The sequence below is a fragment of the Anomaloglossus baeobatrachus genome, chromosome 4 (assembly GCF_048569485.1).
Source record: "Anomaloglossus baeobatrachus isolate aAnoBae1 chromosome 4, aAnoBae1.hap1, whole genome shotgun sequence".
NCBI lineage: Eukaryota > Metazoa > Chordata > Amphibia > Anura > Aromobatidae > Anomaloglossus > Anomaloglossus baeobatrachus.
Genome location: NC_134356.1, coordinates 641520853 through 641532024, shown reverse-complemented (window position 1 = coordinate 641532024; position 11172 = coordinate 641520853). Strand labels below are relative to the sequence as shown.

Here is an 11172-nt window from a genome sequence, read left to right as displayed (position 1 = left end):
TAAATTGGAGAATTGGGCTGAAAAATGGCAAATGAGGTTTAACACAGATAAGTGTAAGGTTATGCACATGGGAAGGAGAAACAGATGCTACGATTACTTACTAAATGGGAAACTGCTGGGGAAATCAGACATGGAAAAAGACTTAGGCATCTTAGTGAATAAGAATCTAAATTGGAGTGCCCAGTGTCAGGCAGCAGCCACCAAAGCAAATAGGGTGATGGGATGCATTAGAAGAGGTCTGGGGGCATGAGATGAAAACATCATTCTCCCTCTGTACAAATCACTAGTCAGACCACACTTGGAGTATTGTGTGCAATTTTGGGCGCCGGTGCTGAAGAAAGACATTACTGAACTTGAAAGGGTTCAGAGGCGGGCTACTAAAATAATAAATGGAATGGGTGCATTACAATACACGGAAAGGTTATCAAAATTAGGTCTATTTACTCTAGAAAAGAGAAGACTTAGGGGAGACCTAATAAATATGTACAAATATATCAGAGGGCCATATAGAGATCTCTCCCATGATCTGTTTGTACCAAGGACTATGACAAGAACAAGGGGGCATTCTTTTCGATTGGAGGAAAGAAAATTCCTACATCAGCATAGAAGAGGGTTCTTCACGGTAAGAGCAGTGAGGCTCTGGAACTCTCTTCCTGAGGAAGTGGTGATGGCCAACTCACTGAATGAATTTAAGAGAGGAATGGATGCATTTCTTGTTAACAAAAGTATAGAAGGTTATAAATAGCATAATCTTACAGGTAGATAGAAGAGCGACCTAGATTATTAGAGGAATGGGGGGGGGCTGCAATACCAAGACAGGTTATTAAACTTGGGGTTAGTTAGTTAGGAAAAACAAAGGCTTAGGGGGATCTAATCACAATGTATAAATATATGAGGGGACAGTACAGAGACCTTTCCAAAGATCTCTTTACACCTAGGCCTGCGACTGGAACACGGGGGCATCCGCTATGTCTTGAGGAAAGAATGTTTAATCATAATCACAGATGAGGATTCTTTACTGTACGAGCAGTGAGACTATGGAGCTCTCTGCCGTATGATGTTGTAATGAGGGATTCACTAGTAAAATTTAAGCAGAGCCTGAAAGCATTTCTTGAAAAATATAATATTACCAGTTATGTATATTAGATTTTATGACAGGGTGTTGATCCAGGGAACTAGTCTGATTGCCGTATGTGGAGTCAGGAAGGAATTTTTTTCCCCATTGGAGCTTATTTGACACATTGGGTTTTTTTTGCCTTCCTCTGGATCAACATGTTAGGCTACGGGTTGAACTAGATAGACTTAGAGTCTCCCTTCAACCTTAAAAACTATGAAACTAAGGGTCTGCTATACAAGTCTTGCCATTCCCACGAGTTGTGCGTCAATCATCTGTCTTTGGAAGTTCCTCCACTGCTTCTGCCTCCTTAACCTTGTCTGGGTCCTCCACCTCCGCCCAAAGCCTGTCTGGTCAGGCCACCCGCGTTGTAACTGCGCAAAAGGAATCCCACACACCTCCTTACTATGCTGGCAGCAGAGCTCAACAGCATCAGGCGGATTTTACGTTGAAATGTCTGGGAAATAAGAGTCACACAGCTGAGGAGTTGTGGTCAGCTCTGAAGAGCGAGTTTAATAAATTTGTTGTCTCCACTCAAACTGCAGCCAAGGAAGGCCGTATGCGACAATACTGCAAATTTGGGTACGGCCCTTCACCGGGGCAACGTGACACACGTGCCTTGTATGGCTCACGTGTTGAACCTTGTTGTCCAGCAATTTTTAACCCACTATCCCGGCTTAGATGGGCTTCTGCACAGGGCACGGTCACTCTCTGCTCACTTCCGCCGTTCAACCGCCGCAGCTGACCGACTTGCATCGCACCAGAAGTCTTTCGGCCTGCCGGTTCACCGCCTGAAATGTGATGTGGTGACACGCTGGAATTCGACTCTCCACATGTTGCAGCGATTGTGGCAGCACTGCCGAGCCCTGGTGCAATACGTTATGATGTATAGCCTGTGCCAACGAGATGCAGAGGTGGGGAAGATCACGCTGTTGGAGTGGTCTCAGATCAAGGACCTATGCACCCTTCTGCACAGCTTTGACATGGCGACGAATATGTTTATCAGCATGAGAATTCCAGTCATTTACATGCTGGAGCACACGCTAAACACTATTCGGAGTCAGGGGGTGGGACAAGACTAAGAAGAGGAAGTACAGGACGATTCATATGCGGAAGGGATGCCAAGATCTACAAGGTCCAGACGTTCAGCATCACCAAGGCGGCAGCCATGGGACGGTGGGTGAGAGGGATTAACAAGGGCGCATGGTAGCAGCCAAACTGTTGAGGAAGGTGCAGGAACCCGAGAAGAAATGGAGGACGAACTGGCGATGGGCATGGAAGACTCAGCAGATGAGGGAGACCTTGGTCAAATTTCGGTTGTTCGAGGTTGGGGGGAGATCTCAGAGGAAGGAAGCACGGTTATCACCTCACCGCCACAAATACAGCAAGGACTTGGTCCACATGGATGCGCAAGACACATGAGTGCCTTCTTGCTGCACTACCTACAAAATGACCCTCGGATTGTCCGAATTAGAAGTACTGATGACTGCTGGGTTGCCACATTCTTAGATCCCCGGTACAAGTCCAAATTTAGCGAAATAATTCCAGCCATAGAAAGGGACGCACGTATGCAGGAGTATCAGCAGAAGCTGTTATGCAATCTTAGCTCGGCTTTTCCACCAAACACCAGTGGTGCACAGAGTGAATCTCCCAGTTGTAACTTGCCAAGCATGGGACTGTCTCGTCATCATCAGTCAAACCATACCAGTAGCACCGTATCTGGTGGTAACAGCAATTTTATGGAATTGTTTCAGAATTTTTTTAGACCATCCTTTGCAAGGCCACAAGAGACAAGAAGTTTGACACATAGTCAATGGCTGGAGAGGATGATACAGTAGTATCTCCAAATGAACATAGATGCCATGACTGTGCAACTGGAGCCTTGCTCATTTTGGGCTTCCAATCTTGAAAAATGGCCTGAGCTCGCCACTTACGCCTTGGAGATCTTTTCGTGTCCCGCAGACAGCGTTGTCTCGGAATGTGTCTTCAGTGCTGCTGGGTGTGTGCTGACAGATAAGCGCACACTTCTGTCCAGTGACAATGTGGACAGACTAACGTTCATCAAGATGAACAAGTCATGGATCTGCAAGGACTTTGCTAACCCGGTGTCATCCTGGGGAGAGTAAAGGCTGGCGTATTTTTGAATGTGCTTGATGCAAATTAACATGTGAAGTTTGCAACTGGGGCACAAGTGATGCCACTGAAGTGGTGTGTGTGGCCCAATTTTTGGAAAAAAAGGGAGACTCCGCTTGGAGTCCCCTTGCTGTGTTTTACATGATTTTAGAAGGGCATGACATGCCTACATCTGTGTCTCCTCCTCTTTTTACTCGTCCAGCTCTTTTGTTTTCGCATGAGTATATGTCCTTGTCACTTTTTCATGTGTTTGTGGTGTCTTGTGAGTTGTCACCTTTTGGACAGCTTAGAAGGTGTTTTCTATGTGTTTGTATGTATTTGTGTTTGCCTGCCATTGTTTTCAATGGGGTTCGAATTGGTTCATCGAACGTTCGTTGAACGTTCGACGAACTTGTCCTCCGTTCGACGAACCGAACTCGAACAATAGGGGGGTGGCTCATCTCTACTCCTTAATGCAATGGAAGTGTCAAGAGGTGAAAAGCCTGAAGGGTTCTTTTTTTCCTGTATCAGTCTGTTTTTGTAATGTTCATTATTATTGTACTTGTTTTTATGTATATCTTTTTCACTTGTAAAGTGCCATGGAATAAATGGCGCTATAATAATAAATAATAATTACAATAATAATGGAACAAATTGCAAAATATCTACATTCTGGAGACTACGGGTTTTTGTAAATTTCAAATATAATTAAATTCTATTTGGAAAAATTGAATTTACTCATCTGCGTTGGCAATCTATCAAAAGTTTTGGAACTCTGAGAATTTGTCTATTGATGGCTTCTAGAACATCTTTGTTTCGTAGACTATATACAAGTGGGTTTAGCATAGGAGCAACAGCAATGTACAGCATAGACAGCTGCTTGTCCTGCTCTTTGTAAAACTTGGTTTCTGGCTTCATATTAAGACTGAGAGATGTCAAACAAAATAATAAAACGACCATCAGGTGAGAAGAGCAACTAGAGAAGGCCTTCCGTCTTCCCGATGTAGAACGGATTTTCAAAACTGTTAATATGATGTATAAATAAGAAATAAGAATAAGTGTAAATGGCAGAAACCCTAAAACAATGCCATCAACGGTTATCAAAATCCCGATGGTGGTGGTGTCACTGCAAGAGAGCTGAAGTATTGACTTCATGTGACAGAAGAAATGGTTGATTTCACGAGAATTGGTGAATAATAACTTAGATATGAGGAATGCATACATAAAAGCATTGAGAAACCCAAGAATACAACAAAAAAGAGCCAAAATTGAACATTTTTTAGGGTTCATAATAAGCATATAATGTAGAGGAAGACAAATAGCCACGTATCGGTCGTAGGCCATACACACGAGTAAGAAAAATTCGGTTCCAATGCAGAACACATACAAAAACACTTGGGTGAAACATCCTGCATTTGATATACCGGTGTCGCCTGTGGCTGTGATCACAATTAGTTTTGGTAAGATAGCAGAGACATATATGATATCCAGGACTGTGAGGTTACATAGGAAAAAATACATGGGTGTATGCAGGTGAGAAGTCAGACACACCGTAACGGTAACAAGAGAATTTTCAAATACGCAGAGAAAATAAATCACTAACATGCTAACAAAAATCAAAAGCTGAACATGTTCGTATCTAGTAAATGCCAAGAGATAAAATTCTCGGTGCAAAGAAAAGTTGTACATGTTTTCACGAATTTTCAGAAAAAGATAAAATTTTGTATCCGGGGATTATTCTTTATATTCAAATTATTAAAGTTAATAGTGTTTAAGTCACTGTATAAAAAAATTGTGTCATCAAATTTTACAATTTTTTATACCAAAAAATTTGACAAAAATCTTAGAATATCATAGACTTATAAACCAAGTTCAAAATTAATATGCAAATGACATTTTTCTCAGATTTTTCAAAATGGTTAATGCAAGTGAGGAGGTGTAATGTTCAAATCATCAACAGTTAAGGCCCATTTACACACAGCGACTTCGCTATCGATGTCGCTGTCGATCGAACCCACCCCCGTCATTTGTGCGTTACGGGCAAATCGCCCGTGGCGCATAATATCGCTAGTCCCCGTCACATATACTTACCTTCCTAGCGACGTCGCTGTGGCCGGCGAACTGCCTCTTTTCTATGGGGGCAGTTCGTGCGGCGTCACAGCGACGTCACACGGCAGGCGGCCAACAGAAGCGGAGGAGCGGAGAGCAGCTGAAGGAAAGACATGCCCGCTTCGTTGCTGGAGGACGCAGGTACGTTCCTGGGGTGTTACACGCAGTAATATGTGCTGCCTCAGAAACGACGAACAACCTGTGTCCAGCATGAGCAACGATACTATGAAAATGAACGACATGTCAACGATCAGCGATTAGGTGAGTATTTTTGATCGTTAGCGGTCGTTCGTATGCTTCACACGCAACAACGTCGCTAACGAGGCCGGATGTGCGTCACGAATTCCATGACCCCAACGACATCTCGATAGCGATGTTGTTGCATGTAAATGGGCCTTTAGAGTATAAATCCCAATTTATATATTAATTTATTGTACAAACCTCTCAATGATAACACAGTATTTTCCTTTTACAAAACTTAAAAAAAAATCAAAGTGTACTGTTCCAAATTATTATGCACAACAGTTTGTAAACATTTTATAGGTTACAAAGAACTGAAAATGATCATTTGTTGAATTTGCAGTATTAATGTAATGATTCCTATGTGCAGAACAGTCTGCACTGTTCTGCTATGCTCTCACGCAGACCCGGTATATATTTGCTTATGATGCTTGTTTCACAGCACTAGGTTTCACGCTGGTCCTGGGAGGTGTTCTCGCAGATGCCTCTTGTTTCCAGTGAATGCTTTGCTTCATTAGGGAGCGTGTTAGCTCAGGACGCTGCCAGTCGTACTTTCTGGTTTCAGTTGTGCTGTTGGCTCCCATGGTTCTCAGTGTTCTGGTCTTGGTCTCTCGATTCCGGACTGTTGTTTACCCCTCTCTTCCTGTTCGCCCCTGTTTCTGTTGCGACTTCCCGGCTTCTGACCTTGGACTTCCTCCTGACTACATCCCCGCCTGCTCGCTGTATTTTGTACATGCTCTTCTGTAACTCTGACCTTCGACTTGTACCTTGACCTCATCTCTGTCTGTTCCCATGTTCTATCATGCCCTCCTAGTTTATGATCTTGGCCTGTCTAACCACCTCTCCATTTACTGTATACATGATTTCATATTAATCTATCGGAAGAAGTCTCTGCTATATGTGTCTATGTGAACATCCAGTGGCAGTGATATGAATGGCATCCTGGCAAGAGTTTTGATGACATGGTGCACTAGTGTATTGATTTTGCATTGTGAGAAAATGAAGTTCTTAAAGGGGTGTCCAATACCTGTAATGCTCTTTATAAATATTTGTTAATTCTTCACCACCTTTGTAATTTGCTTCATTTGAAATATCCTTACTGTTCTTCCTATAGAATTGCTATCATACACCCTGCTTCTATGATTGCCCCTGATGATGTGTTTGTTTCAGTCAAAGAAGCTGCAGCACTGTAGTCACATCTCCCTGACTCCATCAATGTGATTGATTTTGAAGGTCACCAGAAGATGGCAATGAAAGAAGCACTGGGGAGTGTCCACAGCACCGCTACTGATGACGTCCTTCACCAGAAGGGTGATAGAAGCTGTGGGGAAGTGACTGCAGCCCCGGCTTCCTGTGATGTCCCCTCAAAGAAAAGAAATAAATGAAAAAGTGATATAGAGATTAGCTGTAGAAGCATTACAGTGGGGAATTTTCAAATAATGCAAATTACAAAAGTGTTTTGGGCTTAGCAATAAATATTTATAAAGGGCATTATATGTATTGGTGAACCCCTTTAACAAAAATTAAAAATCTGCTAAATGTGGACACATTGTTAGTTACATGGTCAAACATCTCATACTTATGCCTATAGGCCCAGCAGCTCAAGATGATCACAGAATTGTCAGCAGTCTCAGCATGCCACCTTGAAAGTAATGTGCCCAAACCTGTACATGCGTGCTGTATACACAATAGAAAAAAAACACCTTGGTGTCTCTTAATAAGTAATAGTGCCCAAAATATGTCTCAGAAAAAATGATAAAACTAATACAACATACTTATCTAACCAGAATCAGGTGACACATAAAGTGACTGAGCTTTCATCTGGGGCTGTCATGATTGTTTTAGGCTAGAGAAATAACATCCAATTGGCTTATAACTAGAGTTGAGCGATGTTTGAGGTTCGCCAATTTCATGTTCGAGTGATTTTTGGGGGTGCTAGAGATCGAACTCGAACGCAAGCTTTTTGCTAAAAGCTCGATAGCTCGAGTTACGTTCGAGAACGGTTCGATCAGCAAAAAGCCTAGCTATTTACTAGCTGGCTTTTCATTGTAGTAGTGTGAGTCACTGTGATTCACGCTATTATCAAATTTCAGCGTATAGTGTGTGGGGGGGACGCGGTTTAGATCTGTGATGCTGAGAGAATGCCGATCGCCATTTTTTTTTTTTTTATTCCTAAGCGCGCGTGCAGTGGGGCGGGCCACGATGTCAGCCAATCACAGGTACACACACAGCTAAGTGGATTTTTGCCAGACAAGCAAGGGCATGTGTCATAGGCTGTGAATGTCACATGTCCTTGCCTTATAAAATACGGCCATTTTCCCTGTCGCCGCCATTATCTGCCTTCGGCGTGTGGGTGACAGTCACCGCTCACGCTGCTGCCACCGATCCTGCTGTGTGCACTATAGACATAGTGCAAGCTACACAGCGCTGTAGGGATTAGGGACTGCTTGTTATTTCAGCCTTTTTCAGGGCTGATTTCCAGGCGTTCATAGCCATAGTTGCTAGGCAAGTCTGTGCAAATGCTGTGTACAGCTTTAGATAACAGCATCTGTGTACCTCAGCTCAGGGAATTCCTTGCTGCATTTCATCATTAGGAGGGATAGAAAGTGAGGCTTCCTTTCCTGTCCTAATACCCACAGAACCCGGGCACTGTACCCACCTGCCCAGTTTTGCCACGCTATTTTATTTGCCCAAAGAGGTGACACTTTTTCTGCCATCCTAAAAGTGTCTGGAATACTAAGTTAGTGTTCCTTTCCTGTCCACTGACCCAGAGACTCCGGTCACTGTACCCACCTGCCCACTTTTGCCACGCTATTTTATTTGCCCAAAGAGCTGACACTTTTTCTGCCATCCTAAAAGTGTTTGGAATACTAAGTTAGTGTTCCTTTCCTGTCCACTGACCCACAGAACCCGGGCACTGTACCCACCTGCACACTTTTGCCACGCTATTTTATTTGCAAACTGTGCTGCCACTGTTAGGGGCATACAAAAATTGTCTGTGATAGTCAGAGTTGGTTCTTCAGCTGTCTATAAAGCTAGACCACCTCTGCATTGTACACACCTGTCCTTTTTTGATACGCAATTCTAATTGCAAACTGTGCTGCCACTGTTAGGGGCATACTAAAATTGTCGTTGATAGTCAGTGTTTGTTCTTCAGCTGTCAATAAAGCTAGACCACCCCTGCAATCTACACCACCTCTCAATTTTTGCATCCACATTTTAAGTGGCCAATCTTGTCGCTAACAAAATGAGTGGCAAAAGGACAGATGCTGGTGGAAAGGGGAACAGGCGTGTTGGAAAAGTAAAAAAAGTTTGTGTCCGTGGGGAAGGTGGGAAAGCTACATTAACATCTGCTGAAGATAGGCCATCTTCCAGCAAAAGTAAGATGTCTACTAATTTCCGAGGACATTTCGATGTGCTCCCTTTATTACGGACCCGAACAACTGTAACAAAGGTAGATGATGCACAAAAAAAGAACATGCTTGAATGGATCTCAACTGCTCCAAGAAGTGCCCTCTCCTCCACCTCAACTTCAACATCCAAAAAACAACAGTCCTCTTAGTTGTCATCCCAATCACACTTGCTTTCTCCAAGCTCTCAAGTCTCCACCCGCCCTGCACAGCATGGTGTAACAGAGATGGCTGAGTCTGCAGAGCTGTTCATTCACACTGTAGCCTGGGAATCAGAGGTCTGCTCCCAAGCAACAACAACAGTGAGTACAGACCAGAAAATGGTCTGCAGTGATGCCCAGAAGCTTTGGGACTCAGATTCTGGCTCTGATGACCAGGTTTCTGAGCATAATGTACACCCTCATTCCTAAACTGTAACACCTGTTGGTGGAGACAATGAGGAACATACTGGTGACGATGAGACGCAGATACCTGATTGGGATGACAACTTAACTATTCAGTCAGGGCAGGACGAGGTTAGGGCTGAGGGTGAGGGGAGTGCAAACACAATGCTTGATGATGAAATTCTAGATCCCACTTACTGTCAACTCACAGTCAGGCATTCGAGGAGGTCACCAGAGGCGGTGGAGGAGGATGCAACTGATGAAGAAGTTACCTTGCGCCTTCCTGGACAGAGTTGGAGTGCTGGAAGCAGGTCTACAACTGCATCCTCAGCCACAACTCTGCCTCTGAGCACAAGTCGGGGTGGCTCTGCAGGTCGCATGGACTCTAAGCCTTGCCTAGCCTGGTCCTTTTTTGACCTTGCAAAGGATCTCCAAAATCATGTGATCTGTAAAATTTGTCGGCAATCTATAAGTAGAGGCTAAAAACTCACCAGTTTGACAACTTCTTCCATGAATCGTCACATGAATAACAAGCATAAGTCCCAGAGGGAAGCTCATCGTGCTGCAATGTAGAATAGCGGAGCGGGCCAAACACCGTCAGCCCCTTCAAGTTCCTCCGTGCGCTATTCATCTTCTATGATTGTGGGGACAGCTGTCACTACTGGTTTTCCATGCAGACCTTCCACCACTTTAACCGCAACAGGCAGTTTGCTTGGTAGGTCGTCAGTTGGTTTGGAAGGGGAAACAAGTGCTGGTGTACAGCTCTCTCAGACATCGAGAGCGCCAACTTTGGATGAAGGCAACATCATGTCTACGCCTGCACTTTCCTCACAGACCTGGGACACCCTACTCACCACCATCTCCACACAGCAGCCAGATCTCTGTCCCTCAGATGTGGACAAATAAAGGGCTATTTCCTCCGAGCCATGACAAAGCTAAGAGGTTGACTTTATCCCTCTGTAAGCTCTTGGCTACCGAACTGCTGCCTTTCCGCCTGGTGCACACAGATGATTTTCGAGACCTTATGTCCGTCGCAGTGCCCCAGTACCAGCTGCCCAGTCGCCACTGCTTCTCCAAGAATGCTGTGCCTGCGCTACATCAGCATGTCGCACACGACATCATCGCTTCCTTGAGAAACTCTGTGTGTGACCGGGTGCATTTCACCACCAATACTTGGACCAGTAAGCATGGACAGGGGCGTTACATGTCGCTGACTGAGCACTGGGTAACTATGGTGAGAGATGGAGAAGGGTCTGCTGAACAAGTCTTGCCGTTTCCACGACTTGTGCATCAATACTCTTCAAGTAGAAGTTCCTCCACTGCTTCTGCCTCCTCAACCTCGTCTGGGTCCTCCACCTCCGCCTCAAGCCTTCCTGGTCAGGCCACCCGCGTTGTAACTGCGCACAAGGAATCCCGCACACTTCCTTACTATGCTGACAGCAGAGCTCAACGGCATCAGGTGGTCTTTACCTTGAAATGTCTTGGAAATAAGAGTCACACAGCTGAGGAGTTGTGGTCAGCTCTTGAGAGCGAGTTTCGTAAATGGTTGTCTCCACTCAACCTGCAGCCAGGGAAAGCCGTGTGCGACAATGCTGCAAACCTGGCTGTGGCGCTCCGCTGGGGCAAGGTGACACATGTGCCTTGTATGGCTCACGTGTTGAAACTTGTTGTCTAGCAATTTTTAACCCACTATCCTGGCTTAGATGGGCTTCTGCACAGGGCACGGTCACTCTCTGCTCACTTCCGCCGTTCCATCGCCACAGCTGACCGACTTGCATCGCTCCAGAAATCTTTCGGCCTGCCG

The 11172-nt window shown here is 44.7% G+C and overlaps 1 protein-coding gene across 1 annotated transcript; it reads right to left on the bottom strand.

Annotated features, from left to right (window-relative positions):
• Positions 1 to 3964: 3964 nt before the first annotated feature.
• On the bottom strand, positions 3965 to 4915 carry LOC142302738 (olfactory receptor 5V1-like). Its single transcript, XM_075343853.1, has one exon. The coding sequence runs from the start codon at positions 4913 to 4915 to the stop codon at positions 3965 to 3967; it is 951 nt and encodes a 316-aa protein (XP_075199968.1).
• Between the last annotated feature and the right edge of the window lie 6257 nt (positions 4916 to 11172).